We start from the raw sequence: 16179 nt of genomic DNA on the forward strand, positions 1-16179 counted from the left end.
AGTCTTAAAATTTCAGTATCCCAAAGAACTTGATACTAGGCCCCCTTGTTCATATAACTTTATGTATATGTACAAGCATATCCACGTAGGTTGATTCTTGGAGTGAGTGGGATTGCCTGCGTTGTCCTTGTCCTGTGAATGTCTGCTGGCCTCTGGGAGAGAAAATATCCCTACACTTGCAATTGCTTCCAAAGGGTAGCAAAGGCCAAGGGCAAAACTTGGCTCCTCACGGACCTTGTACTGATTGTCAGCAGAATAGGAGCCTGGTGGCCGTGTGGTCAGAACCACAAAGAGAGGCCAGTGTGAGCTCTGAGCTGGGCATCCCTCTGAAGCCTGGATCTTGCAGAGTGAGAACGTTTCTGACTGAGAAGTGACCAGGAAACAACAGAATGGTGGACTCAGTCATGTAGGGCATGTAAGGGTCACTCAGAGCATGGGGATGTTATGTCGAAGAGCTCCAGCCCCAACCTGGCTCACAGGGTGCACTCGGCTGCCGTCTTCCCTTCCTCTGCTTTTGAAAGATGACACCTGAACCCTTCCAAGTGCATTACCTTGGCTGACCACTGAGGAGGAGTTGGGGGGACTAGGAGAGGATTCCTGGGTCCCCCTACCCTCTCACTTTGCTGCGTGATCTTGTGAAAAGAACGTTGCCTCTTTGAGTCCCAGTTTCCCCCTCTTCAGACACCTGCTCCTTCCTTTCTCCACTGCAAGGCTGATGATAATTTTGAAGATAATCTAATTCTTTGGGCAAAGTCACCAGGATGACGGCTCTTCCTCCTCATTAGAAATGGGCTGAGTTAGGAGGGTCAGATTCCCTGCCTCATCCCCACTCTCCTCGGAATCCAGCTTCTCTACGGACTCCTAGTCTCTGTTTACTAGAGTCCAGGAGGGGTGGGGTGGGTCGGTGCTCCCCCTCCTTGGTGGCTGGGACTAATTGGGCTCCAGAGGGCTCACCCCAGGGACCTGGTGAGCTGTGGAGAGTCCTCCCAGAGCTCTTTAACTCTGTGAGCGGCAGGGGGACTCTTAGAGTCGGGAAAAAGCCCCAAGATAAAAACAGAAGCCAGGGTTAGTAAGAGGAGGCCCAGCCAGGGCAGGGAGGACCTCAGGGGTGAGGGAGAAGCTCCCTGGCAGCCATGGGAGTTCAGGAGGGGACAGGTAGGGAAGGTCCAGAGCAAGGTGACCCACAGCTTAATTCTGGGTCCTTTAGTCGAATTTCAATTTGGCTATAGCCTCATTTTCCTAAATCGCCTTCTGCGCCATCTCTGGTATTTTAATCCTTTTTTGCTTTCCTTCTCTGTTAGGTCCATGGTCCCTCCTTGGGACTTCCCTGAAGTGGTGACCAGAGCGGGCAATGGGATGCCGAGGGGGACAAGGAATCAAGAAGCAATCTAGCTCCCCTTTCACATTGAACCAGAGGTATGATGGTTTTGGGGGTCTTTAAAGACTCTTTGGCCTCATGCTAGCTTAGCTATGCTCCAGCCATAGGACCCCTCTCTAGTATTAAAGGGACTGCCCGTCACCTCCGAGGCTGGATCAGGAGGGAAAGCAGGTGTCCAGAAACCAGAGTTGGGGAATTAAGCGCTGGCCAGGAACCAGTGCCGCCATCACCTCGCTACATGACCTCAGAGAAGTCACACTTTGTGTGTGTTCCCTCATCTGCACAAGGAGAATCGTGGTCTGCCCATAGCCTCACTGTGCAGCACCCAAGGTGCGATTGTGTTTTGAAAAGTATAAAGTCTCAGCAAATGTGAGGATTTGCATGATTATCAAGAGCGCTCTTGGTTGGCCCCGTGAGAACTGGGGGAGAATAGAATTGTGGAGTCCTCTGTTTATAGCTGACTCATCTGGCAGGAGGCCTGTGGTATAACCTTGGCCACTTGGTAACTTTCCTTGAATCATGCAAGTCTCTGGTGCAGATAAACTGGCAGGAGAAGCCTTAGGGAGTGCGCGTGTCACCTAGAATACAGAGAGGCTGCAATCTTCTTATAGCCCTTTCCCCCAAGGGAGTTTTATGGTACCAGCCAGGGATTGGAAATACAGCCCCTCCTTAGCCCCATTTTACAGATTTCACAATCTACCCACCTCCTTTAGTAATTCATAGGCAGATCACCGTCCTAATCCAGGTGTCACATGCCCAGTCCTCTGCACCCCCAGATTCTCAGTTTGCTCCAAGGGAACAAAACTTCATTGGTTATCATACCCATTAACCCCTGCCTCTCCATAGCACTCTGGGCCGAGGGCCTCTGTTTAGCCACCTTTATGCCCGCCCTGCCGAGGTGAGGAAGGGAAGGGAGAAGAATGGAGGGAGCCTCCACCTGGTCCTCCCTCTGGTTCCCATGCCCCTCGCTCTCAATCCCAGGATATACACCCTGGGCCACCACCCTGCCAGTGGTCTGAGATGCCAGAACGTTTCAGATGCCCACCCCAGCCAGGACCTCTGAGAAGGAAATCAGATCACTTAATTTTTTGGAGTGGTGGAGAAAAAGTCTCTAGTGATATCAGAAGCCTCTAAAAGGGGGGGGGGCTCCCTTTATGCCTGAGTCAGGCCATCATAGACCCTTGGAATCCCAGTCCTTAGAGCCAACTTCCAAATGTCGTTCAGTCCAGCCCTCGATTTTTGGGTGAGTAAATGTCAAGACCACACAGAACAGAGGGTGGGTCACTGAGGCATTTAAGATTGTGCCTCCCCCGATCCAGAGAAGGAAGGAGTCACCCAAAGCACCCAGGATTATCACCATGAGGGAACATGTCAGGCTGGCACCCCAAGCTTGCCTCCCACCACACCCTGTGAGTGGGACCTGAATGCCCGTGAGGGATGGAACGTGGGCAGAAGAAGCCTAGGGGATGCTCACTGCTGGATGCCCTCTCCACTCCTGCTCCCACCAAACAGGCTGGGGAGGCCAAGAGTGTCCCTTCAGGACCCCCCAGCTTGCCCCAGCCCCAGGACCCCACGGGGCTAACCTGGTATTCAACAAAAGGGGAACTTGAGGGAAGAAATGAGTGGGTGTCTGAGACCTGTGGCTGCCGCAGCTGAAGGCAGGATGTTACCTTGAAGAGAAAGGCGGGGAAGATAAGACGGCAGGGGGAGTCATGGGGAGCCTTGCCAGCCCAGGCCTCCCCTCTGGGAAAGCCCAAACTTGCCCAGAATGAGGCTGCAAAAGCCGGTGGGCTCTGTTGTCTCTGTCAGGGAAGAAAACTTCCGGGCGGTTGTCACCAGGGCAACCAGGTGTCTCCCAAACTCGAGACCCCGACCTCAGCAGGCTCTGCACCCAAAACACCCCCTGGGGCAATCTTACCCCTGCCCTCAACTTCCTTGCCCTCTTTCCTCCACCGCAGGTCCCCTGGGGGCGAGCGGGCACACAAGTTGGGAGCTTTACTGACCGTCTGCGTCAAAGTGCTTCCAGATCTCCAGGAACTGGGACGCCGTAAGCTCGGCCAGGTGCAGGTAAGGGGGCTGCTGCTGTTGCGGCCCAGCCATGGCGAGCCGCTCGGAGACCTCAGGCAGCACTGCGCTCTCGCTGCGCGCCGGCTCCTCTCCCGCACTCGGCCAGGTCTCGCGCGCCACGCTGCCTTTATATACAATCCGGAGGCTGCGCCCGCGCCCCGCCGGCAGCAGGGGGCGCGCGCGCTCAGAGAATCGGCTTGGGTCTCAGCGGGGCGGCGGCCGACCCGGGGCTCCGCAGGGGTTCGCGGGGTGGGGGCGCCCGTCTGTGCTGAGACCACTCCTCGCCTGGCCAGGGAAACAGAGGCTCTCGGGTGCAAAGGGGAGAGAGGCTGCCCTTGCCTTCCTTCTCCCTCTCTCTGATCATCTGGAGTGCAGCCACCACGTATCATCACTCGCAGCGGCAATAATACTAACAGTAGTAACAGCAACACCACCAGTAGTAATAATAATAAAAGTTTGACAAGTCTTTAGCACCGGGACTTCGGAGTTCTCTAGGACTTTCTCATGCCTACTCTCGTCTGACCCTTTCACAGCAGGAAGACCAGGGACCACTTTTCCCATGAGGGGACTTGAGACTTCAAAGGACCAAATGACTTGCCCAGCCCGGCTCTGTTTCCTCGCTCTCATAGCTCCTTAATGGGGCCCAGACTTGCGGAGAAGCCGAGGGTTCTCTAGGCTTTACTGGGGGTGGCTGGAATCAGCGACCCCCAGGAGGGATCCAGATGGGAGTAGAGGAGGGACTTCCACTGATTGCCCTCGTCTGGGTACCTCCCTCCACCCTCTGGTGCCTGCCGCACCCTGGTCAGGCTCTGGGGGCTTTGAGACACTCGTTCGGAGAGCTGCAGAACTATATCCTCCTCTACCAGGTCTTAGCCACGCCCACCCATGGACGTCGTGGGAATTTGCTTAGGCTGGTGGGCAGAGAAGGCCTCAACGCTGACCTAGGAATATTATGCGCTGGTCTCAGAAAAGACAGAAGCAGCTGCTGAGGGTACAGCCTGAGAATATAGACAGGACTCCCCAGCTGGGGGCTAGGCTCCCTCCCCATTCTCCCTGGGGGCCTGAGCCTGGGGGCCTGTCCTGGCCTTGTGGACCGTTACCCCCAGAGTGGCAGCTTTGTCCCCACTTTCTCCCCTCTCCTGCTGAGTGACTGAGAAATGAATTGATGCTCATTATCATGTGCTAATGAATGTTAGCTGAACTGCCTTCCAAAAGGAGAGCAAAGGCAAGGAGGTGAGAATGAAAAGGAGGTCACCAGGGGAGAGAGGAAAACCAGGAGGAGACAGGGGGGGTAGGTTGTTCCTTAGGGGGAAGGACGAGCCCATAGTGAGCCCAAAAGAGGCAATACAGAGTGAAGGTTCCAAAACCACTTGTTTTTTTTCTGCCCAGAGCAAAAGTGTTTAGAGTTCCTTGCAGGAACAGACTAGGAGAAAGGAGGTGTCATTAAGAAGCTAGCTTTCCAGGCCTGTATGCATCCCCCTCCCCCATGCTGCTGGCGAAGGGTCCAGGGCTGAGGAATTCACCAAAACCACTGGGTCTAGAGAGGCAGGATTGTTCAGTGGTTAAGAGCAGGCACTCCAGAATCAGGCTGCTTGGATTTGAATCCCAGAGTAAGCTGTGTGACCTTGGGCAAATTACATAACCTATCTGTGCTTCAATTGTTCTCTTCTACAAAATGCGAATGTGGGTATTTGCCTCTTAGAATTGTTCTGAGGATTAAATGAGCTCATGCTCCGGCTGCCCTTTGTGGAGAAAGAGCAGCAGTGGTTGGTGTGGCAAGAAATTCCTTGGCCAGCATCCCTCCCCTGAGGTAACTAGTAGTTTCTAGAGGGGCTAACCCCAGAGTGAGGCCAAGGGGAAAGGCTAAACACAGGCTGTTAACCAGTGTGCTGCCAGCCCCTCGGGGGTCAGGCTCAGCCCCTTCCAGCTCTGACACTGTCATCTGGGCTCTTCTGGCTCACTTCCTGCGCCTTCCCCTGGCCCAGATCTGGGGTGAGGGATCTCATTTCTGGCTCTCTAAAGACCCAAACCAGTAACCCCCTTGCTGCTTTGGTTTTCCTGGTGAGGAAGAGAGAGTGGAGCTCATGCTTCCTACTTTCCCGAGCTGCTGAGATGGGGGAAGATGTTGGCTTGACTAGGAGAGGTCCTGAGTATGACAGCAGGGTGACCACAGTGGTCTCCAAAGCCTGCATCGGGATAGCCCTGCATCGTTGATTTTAGATGCATGCTTGGAGTCTCTTTCTGGGAGACACATCCCTGACTCCCAGATACAGGCCCAGGGAAGGCTGCAGAGCCCAAGCAGATCCCTTTGTTCCCAAGCTGAGTCCTGCAGAAGCAGTCATGTTTAGGATTATTTAGCAGTCATGTTTAGGATTGCTCTGCGGTTGGAGAGATGCGGGTACAAAACCTACTTTGAGACCTTGGCCAAGCTATTTAACCTCTTTGAACCTTAGTAAAAATACAGGTAATAATAATACTGGTGGCACAAAGTCAGTGTAAGGACCAAAAATAATGTAGTCGAGGAGTTAGTTAGCAAGAATCCTGGCAGCTGTAAGTGTTTAATTAAAAGGTGGATATTGTTATTAATACAGAATGTTAGGAATTTTCTTGTTGTTCTGAAAGAGTAGCACAAAAGGGGCTTAGTATCCCACTTGTTAAACTTCTCCCCAGGAGCTGGGTACCTCCTGTCTGCTGGGCTGCCCTCTACTTCCAACCAAGGCCATGGGCTATGAAAGGAGAAGCTGCATGGGGGAGAGGGAGGAGCTTAGTCTTTGGGGAGTGCAGCGTGTGTGGCCCCTCTGAAGCCACACTTTGCTGGGGAGACTCCAGAAGACCTCGCCAGGTCATGGGGGGTGCCTGCTGTAAGGGGACACTGGCAGGCCCGCCTGCTCCCGGAGCAGAATTCTGGAGTCTGGGCTCCTTGTGAAGACAGAACTGGGCCTTGTGTCTGACTTAGAGCTGTCTGAAGGCCCAGGCTGTCCTGTCCTGGGCCTAGAAGGAAGGTGGGGGCAATCGCACCCCGTTCCTGTTCTCTGCAGCCCTTCCTTGGAGGTTGCTGTGGCTTCTGGGAAGGTGCACAGAGTTGAAAGAAGGAGCAAAAGCTAGATACTGCTGGTTGATCCTTGGTGTTGAAGGAGGCCAGGGTGGACCAGAAAATGGCTCCAAGAAAGCCTTCATTCTACCGTGCAAGGTGCCCTCGAACTCCCCAGAGACCAGCTGCAGTTCCCACAACCCGAGGTGACCAGATGGGTAAGAAGATCTCCTCCCTGCCCCGGCCCCTGCCCACCGAGGGAGGAGATGTCTCAGAGCCAGCCCACCCCTCCTCTCCATGCTCAGCCCCAAGCCAAGACTCTAGTCTGTAGCGGGGGGAGGAGGAGAGCTTTGAATAGGAGAAAAAACTGGAGTTTTAAGCTGGACCTGACCAAGTTTAAATACCTGAATGTGAGAAGAAAAACATGGATCCAGAAATCTCTCAGGAATGGGAAAGAGTTTCAGTGAGCATATTTGAAAGCAGTGACTATAGAAACAAAATCCTTTTATGTTTATGTGTCAATGAATTGAGACCTTTGTAATTATTTTTGGATGTCTGAGGTTCTGCTACTCCTCCAGGATCTCCCCACGTGTTTATAACGATGACAACAATGATGATGACCACAAGGATACCTTTAGTTGACTTTAAAAAGAGGGCTTTTACTGTGTCTTGCTTGGTTAGGTCCTCACAACTAGCCTATCAGTGCGAGAATTGGGCCTATTTTGAAGATAAGGAAACCAAAGCTCAGAGAGATGAACACCCAAGACCACGGGTGGGAGATAGGGAACATTTTGGCTCCTCTGGTCTATGGAGTCCTTGTGGACCAGGCGCTAAGGCCCTGGACAATATGTACAAAGTTCTTCCCATGTCCTGACCACTGGAACTGCAGGGAGCCTCCTAGTGGCAAGGGATGACACCACGTCTGCTGTTTCTGAGATGCCTAGGAGTTCAGCTGATGGCTGGTTCCTCCTTCCCCAGAAGGGGCAGACTGGGTGCCATCCTTCCTTTTGCACCCCCACGCCACCAGCTGCATCATGAGGGCTGCAATCCAGTACCAAGGATTGGCAAGAAGACTTGCCCTCTGCCTCAGACCCCAGACTTGCTCCCCCAAGAAGGGAGGGAAGCCTGCTGACTGTGAGGTGGTGAGATGCAGGAGAACAGATGACAAACAACTTGCTAGCCGGTATCCACTGGGCTGAGGTAATTGGCAGAGCTGCTCAGAGCACCTGGTGTTATTTTGGAGAACATCAAAGAAAAAATCAGAAACCCTGCTTGGTCCCTCCCTCTGCCTGGAAATATTTCTTCCAGATATTGCCTCTTTGGTCTTTAAAATGGTTAGGCCTGGTTACTGGGGTGCCGGAGAGCTGGCCTTGCTTCCCAGAAAGAAGGATGAAAAGGATGCGGGAGCCCAGCAGTTTCCATGGAAACGAATCAGGTGGAGGGAGAATAGAGTCCAGAGGAACCCAGAGGTGGGAGCAGGACTTCTGAATAAACTCAGTCTGAAGCCTGAGAATCTGTGGACAAAATACTCCCCTCTGAGCAAAGGATTTGGGTCACCAGGATAGCAATAGGAGGTGGAATGACAGTAACTGGGGGCTGTTGAGTGACACCCTCCCCGAATAGGTAGGGACACAGAAGAGACTGAGAGCTCAGGCTTCAGGATCCCACAGGACCCTTTTAGCTCTTGGTTTTGCTGCTAATCAGCAGTTCTGCCATGTGATGGCTGTGTGACCCTTGGCAAAGCTTCCAACCTCTCTGAGCTTTCCTTTCCTCGTTGGTAAGATCTAGTAACTTCCTCATATGACCTTTATGAGCATTAAGAGTTGGAAAGCATGTAAAGAGTGATGTAGGGCCTGGAACATATGAAGCACTCAAATGTTGTTATTATAGGTGAGGAAACTGAAGGCAGATGCTAGGGGTCTCATTGAGTCAGTGCAGCCCACCCCCCGGCCAAAGTGCAGTCAAGGATAGGAAGTAAGAGATCGCATCCCAGAGTGGGAAGGAGCTGCTGGAAGGGATGCCGTCTCTACGGCAAACAGACTGGTATGCAGCTGTGAGGTCTGGAATTGCTGCAGCCACCTTGACACCATGAGTGAGAGTCTAGAGTGGCCCAAGATGGAGAAGGGCACAGGGTGGAGACTGAGGATGCAGTCCAATCACAAAAGGCAAGACAGAGAGACTGCAAGAAATTGGGTCACATGTAACATCATTTGAGCTGCTGGATCAAGCTGAGCCTGAAGTACCTTGAACTTTTCAGTTATATGAGTTGATATATAACCATTGGTGTTTAAGCCCATTTATATTAGATTTTCTTTCGTTTGTAACCAAAAAATCCTAACTAATAATCCAAGAAGAGGACAGTTGTTCTCATGAGACCTGGACTTGGGAAACCTTCAGGGACCAAGGCTCCTCTCTTTCCTTTTTTCTTAGGGCAGCAAGCCACTCCTGCTCAGATTCTGTCTCCATCTGCACAGTTTGTCCAGTTTCTTCTCTCCCACAGCACCTGTCCTCACGACTTTGCCTTTCCTTGCCTATCATAGCCACCTGGCCTTGACTTGTCCTCAAGAGTCACAGCTTCCGTTTCCCCTCTGTTTGTTTCCCTTTCCCAAATCCCAAGAGAAGGATCTGATCGGTCTAGTTCATCTCTTTATGTCAGGCCATTCAAATCATAAGTTGCCACCCAGCTGTGGATGGCACCCACCCCTTGATCCCATCAGCTGTGGATCCAGTCAGAAGGGGGTGAGGGGAGCGGAGCGGGGGGCAGTGCAGAGAAGTGGCTGTTTCCCTTAGAGGGAGTTGTGGGCACAGTGGCATTAATGAACACCTTTAGTCTTGGGTGCTCAACGTGGAAAACTCAAATAGGCAGTGGAACATGTTTGCTGTAAACCTGGGTAAAAAGCACTCTGACCAGTGAGTCCAAATGCAAAAGAGCTGGGGAAGGGGGTGTCATCTAGAACAGGGGTTGGCAAACTTTTTTTTTGTAAAGGACCATATAGTAAATTTTTTTAGCTTTTCAGGCCAGAGTGTCAGTCTCAGCTACTCAACTCTGCCATTGTAGCACAAAAGCAGCGAAGGACAATATGTAAACAAACATGGCTCTGTTTCAATAAAACTTTATTTACAAAAACATGCACTGGGCCAGATTTGGCCTGGGACATAGTTTGCTGATTCCTGGCCAAGTAGAATGAATTTTAGTCTCTCTCTAACCTCTTAAAGCCTCAGTTTCTTCTCCTATGAAACAGGAACACTACTAATAGAACCTACGCAGAAGAACTGTAATGATTCAGTAAAATGATGCATGTAAATTACTCTGCATAGTGTCTGGCACAGAGTAGATAGATATTGGCTGCTTTTATTCTTTTTATCACTGGGTGGAATCTCAGAGTAACTGAATTCTATGTCCACCAATTTGCTTTATGAATCTACAAGAGTCTCTTCATCTTCTCTGAGCTGAGCTGGGAGCTGATAATTCCTCTCTCCAGAAGGTTAGAGAAGATCACTAAAGGACCGGGGTGAAGGAGATCGAGTAAGATAAGGCTCAGGCAAGGCCGGCAGAGGGAAATATAACTGCAAATGAATCCAAACCTGCAGGGCCTCTGTGTGAGGCTGGCTTGGCCTCTGCGTGGGGGCCTGGCAGGGAGCCCTGGGCTTGATTTGCAAACAAACCTGCTCCATTTCCTGCCAGAATGGGACTTCCTGGTGGCTGAGAATTTGTATCCTTTCACCAAGGATAGGTAAAGTGTCCCTAGAGGAGCAGTGTCCCACTTCCAGGATTTTCCAGTGTGTAGCAGGGATGTTGGAGTGAGGTGCTCAGAGGTCAGGGTTGCATTCCATTCATTCATAAGCTCGTTTAAAACTGAATTATTGGGCTTCCCTGGTGGCGCAGTGGTTGAGAATCTGCCTGCTAATGCAGGGGACACGGGTTCGAGCCCTGGTCTGGGAAGATCCCACATGCTGCGGAGCAACTGGGCCCGTGAGCCACAACTACTGAGCCTGCGCGTCTGGAGCCTGTGCCCCGCAATGGGAGGGGCCGCGATAGTGAGAGGCCCGCGCACCGCGATGAAGAGCGGTCCCCGCACGGCGATGAAGAGTGGCCCCCGCTTGCCGCAACTAGAGAAAGCCCTCGCACGAACTGAAGACCCAACACAGCCAAAAATAAATAAATAAATAAATAAATAAATAAAGTAGCTATAAAATTAAAAAAAAAAAAAAAAGCCTTAAAAAAAAAAAAAAACTGAATTATTCATGCCCTCGGAAAAATATTTAATAACCATCGGCTTTGTGCCAGGCACTGTAGTAGGCCTTAGGGAGTCACTGGTTAGAAAAACAGAAATAGTCCCTCCCTTCAGGAGTTTAAAGTCGAGTGGGGGAGACAGATAGTGATCAAACCACATAATGGAACATAGAAGGGAAAACAGTTTTTAACAAGAGTCCCGTAAATATCTAGTGTTTAAGGGAGGTCATTCTGAGAGGGAATTAACCGGGAGAAGGGAGGAGGGGAGCATTCCTGGGATTTGAACCCCATGCTCCGTGGTGGAGGAACTGTAAGAAGACTGGTGGGATTGGAGCATAGGGCGGGTGGGGTGTGTGGTGGGATGGTGACCCCGGAGAGGTAGGCGTTGGCCAGGGTCCATCTCCAGTGGAGGTGGCCACCTTCCTTCCGTCAAGGGCAATCCCTGGAGAAGGGTGCAGGTGTGACAGGTAGCAGCCAACACCTGCAGCAGCTGTGAGGTGGGAGCCCTGGTTAGGGAAGGGGATGGAGTGGGACCCCAGGAGCAGCTGCTATGCCCCAGACAGGACAGGTGCATCACAGCAGTCCAGCCAGTGAGAGACCAGGCCAGCCACTCCGGAGCAGCGGCCAGCAGGGAGGACCCAGTGTTCCTCCAAGTGACCTCCATCCCCCCACCGTTAGTTATCCAGTTATCACTGCCCTCCCTAACGCTCAGACACCACCCTGGAGAAGGAGGTGAGGAGAGGATGGAAAAGACTGAACATTTCTCCAAAGGAAACCAGATTCTCCAAAAGTGCCCTTCTGAGCAAAACAGCATGGTGGTACCATAAATAGGCAATTTTTTTTTTTTAAGTCTTTATTGAATTTGGTACCATATTGCTTCTGTTTTATGTTTTGGTTTTTTGGCTGCGAAGCATGTAGGATTTTAGCTCCCCGAGCAGGGATCGAACCCACACCCCCTGCATTGGAAAGCGAAGTCCTAACCACTGGACCACCAGGGAATTCCCATAAATTGGCAATTTTAAAGTGTGTTCCCCCATTCCGGCCCCCCTAGTGCCTGGCAGGGTGGAGGCATTTGAGGAAGACAGGACCAAGAAACTGTATCTTCCTTGTGCATCTATCTGAGTGATTTGTGACCCCACCATGCTCAGTTCTTCTCTGTCACCCCCACTAGAATGGAGGTAGGGACCTTGTCTATTTTGTTCATCACTTTTTCCTGGCTCTCAGCACAGTTTGTGGCCCATATGTGCTCAATGAATAATTGCTAAGTGAATGAATGAATGAATGAATGAAGGGCAGCAGAGAGGAAGAGGATATTTCTACTTAGAGAATTACGACCCTCTGAAAGCTCTAGAAATGAGCCCTTGCATGGACCTGGCCAGCTCAACTCCTGGCAATCAAGTGCCAGGCAACGGGCCCCCGAGGGTCACCCGCAGGAGGGCAGCTGCTTGCCCTGCTGGCGGCTGAAGCACCGTCTGGCGAGAAGGAGCTGTCTGGCTCTCGTCCTCTCCCTCATTCATTAATTCCCAGGCTTGGCTCATAGCTGCTTCCCTGCCCTGCTTTCCCCATCACGTCAGTGGGGATCCCCTCACAGGCAGAACACAGGATGGGGCTGGGCGGTGGGCAAGGAGCAGGCCCAGGCCGGAAGGAGCCACACTGGGGCGCTTCCTGGAACCTTCAGCTCTGGCTGTGATTGCTGATGGTCTGATACAGGAGCCAGAAGCCCGGGCCAAGCCCAGCCCAGCCAGTGCTGGAGGGTGACAAAGGAGGAGGTCCAAAAGCAAGAGAGGAACAGGGGGAGAAAGGGGAGGGGAGGGAAGGGAATGTGGTTTTCCAGGAGTCACAGAGACAGATAATGAGGTCTGCGCCTACAGGGTCACTTGCCCATAGTAGATGCCAATTGCGCCCTGCTGAGGACCCTTCAAACGATGGTACTGTGCCCACTGTCTGCTGTGAGGGTTGACTGCTAGGGCTCAAAGCTGCACTGTTCTCTGGAGAATTGCCACCTTGCCCAGAGATGCTCCCCTACCCCACCGTGGGACAACCCATAGCCAATGACTGACAGATACAGCATATCTCAGCCTGGCCCCTTGCCTTAGGGCGAGAGGACTCTGTGGCCCATTCATGCTCCAGAGCTCCCCAGAGATCAGGCTGAGGCCAGACTTCAGCTGAACCTGTACCTTCTCCCCTGGCTCCTCAGGGTTCCTCCTGGGTGCCCTCACCTCAATAACTCACCTGCGCAGAATCCCTGTCGTGGGCTCTGCTTTTACATCAGACCTAAGACACGCTCTCAGGCTAAGGTTCCTCTCTTACCACTTGTTGGAAAGCCCCACTCTCAGTCTAGGACTCTGGTTTCTGACACTATCTAGAAATGTTGTGTTTTCACAAGAGGGCAGGATATTTCCAGCATGTCAGTGGTTCTAACGAAGGGTTCTAGCACCGCCATTTATTAGCTACATTAACTTGGACCAAGACGTTAACTTCTCAGGGGTTCTGTTTCTACATCTGAGGAATTGGGATCATGATACCATATTGGAGTGTGGCTGTGAGATAGAGAGGGCTGGGGGAGCTGGTGACAGAGAACCTGGCTTTAGAGTCAGATAGATCCGACCAGCTGTGTGTCTTGGGTGTGTTGTTAACCCCTCTCGGCTCAGTTTTCTCATCCATAAGATGAAAATAACGCTGGTACTGAAGCCGTGGGTTCCTGAGAGCCCCAAGTACATGCAAAGCACTTACAACAGAGCCTGGCGCATTCAGGGAATATTAGCCACAGAAGGTTTATATGGCACCTGCACAGACCGAGTACCCAGTATGAAGTGAGTGTTGTTTTATTAATGGGGATGGTTCGTCTAAAGTCAGATGTCATAATAATGATAATAATAATAATAATAAAAAATACCTTTGGTAATTTGGGAGAGGTGCCTATAAAGAGTGGCCCAGAAGTGTGACAGATGGAACCCTCGGGGCCTGATACATCACATGTGGGCTGGGGAGGGGTAGGCAGATGGAACCCACCCTGAGTCAGATGGCATGAATCCGAAGCCACTGTTCTGCAGCAGCCTGCGGCTGGTGGCTTGCCTGCATGCCAGCCCATTTGTCACCCTGTCTTCTCCTCCACATTTGAAAGCAGATCCCCAGGGATCATGGACAGAGCACACAGAACAAGGAGCCGCTTTTTTTTTCTTGACGGCTGGAGAGGGGAGGTAAGGATGGCGAGCAGCAAAGAATGACCAAGGGCTTGTCCTTGAGGAGAGGACGGTTTGACAAGATGGGAACGGTGCAAATTCTGTCTCATGAAGGACAGGGAGCTGCGAGCTACGGCTCTCAGGCAAAATCCAGCCACCTCCTATGTTTGCATAGCCTGCAAACTAAGCATGGTTTTTACATTGTAAGTGGTTGGGAAAAAATTAGAAGAAGAATATTTTATGAAAATGATAAATTTCAGTGTCCGTAAGTAAGGTTTTAGTGGGACACAGCCCCGCCTATTCATTTACTTGGTGTCTACGGCTGCCCTCGTGCTACGATGGCAGAGTCCAGGGATTGCAACAGAGACTCTATGGCCAGAAAAGCCAAAAATGTTTACTGTCTGACCCTTTTCAGAAAAAGTTGGCTGACTTCTGACCCAGAGCATCAGGCTGACCAAGACTGGGTAGAAGGAACGTTGCTTCTCCCCGCTTACATTTGCTTTTCCTCCACAATTCCATCTCTTTTTAATAACCCTCCCCTTCAAATGCTTGGTACTTTCTTAACACCTGGCTAAGGCAGAGGGAAGAATCTGATTAATAAATTCACCCTAAGGTGTTGGTGACTTAATGTATTGTACCCTCCTTCTCCCAGGAGATTGAACTGAAGGAATAAATAGATCAGTAGCTCCCTTGGGAAGGACTCACCTGGGAATGAGCAGTGTGAGTCCTCCTTAGTGGCCCCTGGGACTTCCGAGGGCGGGTTAGAGAACGTGTGATGCTTCCTGATGTGAACTCTCAACCCGGATGGTACAAGGCTTCTTTGATGACCAGATAGTGCTGGGAGGACATGGAGTATGTGAACAAGTCAGGACAATGGGGGCACCACATCCCACCAGGTGCTGCCCAGGAGGTCAAGCCCCCATGGTGTGGCCAGGGGACAGGTGACAGGTGGCTTTGTGCCTGTGTTGTCCTTGACACTTGCTCTGCAGGCTCTGGTGCTCTGGGTACCAGCTGCTTGCCTTTATGCAGAAGCATACCTTTGTCCTCCTCTTCTCTCTGCTACCTGGAACTGAAGGTCAGTCGCAGCCGGAGGGCAGGACGAGTGCAGCTTGGCCACCGCTGCTCAGCCATCCCCCAGACTGCAGACTCAGCCATCCTGACTTCAGGCCCTAAGTGGCTGGAGAGCTACAATGGGTTTCATCCAGCCTGCCGCCTCTGGTTTCTCCAGGCTGCCCTCTCTACCAGAACCAGGGAGAGCTTTCTGAAATGCCTGCTGGTATGGGCTGAACTGTGTCTCCCCCATCCCCACCCCGTCCCCCATTCATATGTTGAAGTCCTAACCTCAGTACCTCAGACTGTGACTGTATTTGGGGATAGGACCTTTAAAGAGGTAATTAAGTTAAAATGAGGCCCTTAGGGTGGGCTCTAATCCAATCTGACTGGTGTCTTTCTAAGAAGAGGCACCAGAAAGAGAGAGAGAGAGAGACACACACACACACACACACACACACAACACACACACACACACACACACACACACACACACACACACACACACACACACCAGGGGTGCTCAGAGGAAAGACCACGTGAGGACATAGCAAGAAGGCGGCCACCTACAAGCCACAGAGAGGTCAGAATGAAACCAACCCTGCCAACACCTGGATCTTGGACTTCTGGCTTCCAGAACTATGAGAAAATAAGTTTCTCTTGTGTAAGCCATGCAGTCTGTGATGTTTTGTTATGGCAGCCCCAGAAAACTAACACTCCAGCCGAACCACAGAACTCCCCATTTGAAATCTGCATGGACTCTCCATCATCCAAGATCTGCTTCCTGCGTGGCCTCCATGCCCCCGGTCTCATCTCCCACTGCCCCCCATGCGGCCTTCATCCACCCCCACCAAACTCCTTGCAGTTGCCAGAGTGTGTGTTGTTCCCTGGGGCCAAGCCCTTGCATATGTTGTATTGTGTGTTGGAAAGCTCATTCCCCCACCTGGCAACTGCTATGTCTCCTTCGAGACTCCGTCCCAGCATCACCTCCTCCAACCTCCCTGATAGGAGCACTAAGTAGGGCTCTGGTGGAAGTTACGTGCTAGATGCCCCATGACCAGTCACGTGGATCCTAGACTTGTTTTATTTGTCTCTGCGGCCCCAGAATTCAGCACAAGACCAGACCCAGGATACAGTAATACCTCTTCCTCTGTGGTGGGTGATGGGCTGAGCATCCCACATGGATTACCTCCTCTAACTCTCAGCTGTGATGTGGGCATCACGTACTTCCCACCTC

At 51.8% G+C, this 16179-nt stretch overlaps 1 protein-coding gene across 1 annotated transcript in view; it reads right to left on the reverse strand.

Moving 5' to 3' along the window:
- CALB2 (calbindin 2) overlaps positions 1 to 3534 on the reverse strand; it is a 28488-nt gene extending 24954 nt beyond the window's left edge. The window contains exon 1 of the mRNA XM_059904290.1: positions 3382 to 3534. Within this exon, the coding sequence (XP_059760273.1) occupies positions 3382 to 3478 (97 nt within the window). The 5' untranslated portion in view covers positions 3479 to 3534. The remainder of the gene's footprint in view (positions 1 to 3381) is intronic.
- Positions 3535 to 16179: the final 12645 nt, after the last annotated feature.

This window comes from Balaenoptera ricei, chromosome 19 (genome assembly GCF_028023285.1).
Source record: "Balaenoptera ricei isolate mBalRic1 chromosome 19, mBalRic1.hap2, whole genome shotgun sequence".
NCBI classification, from domain to species: Eukaryota; Metazoa; Chordata; class Mammalia; order Artiodactyla; family Balaenopteridae; genus Balaenoptera; species Balaenoptera ricei.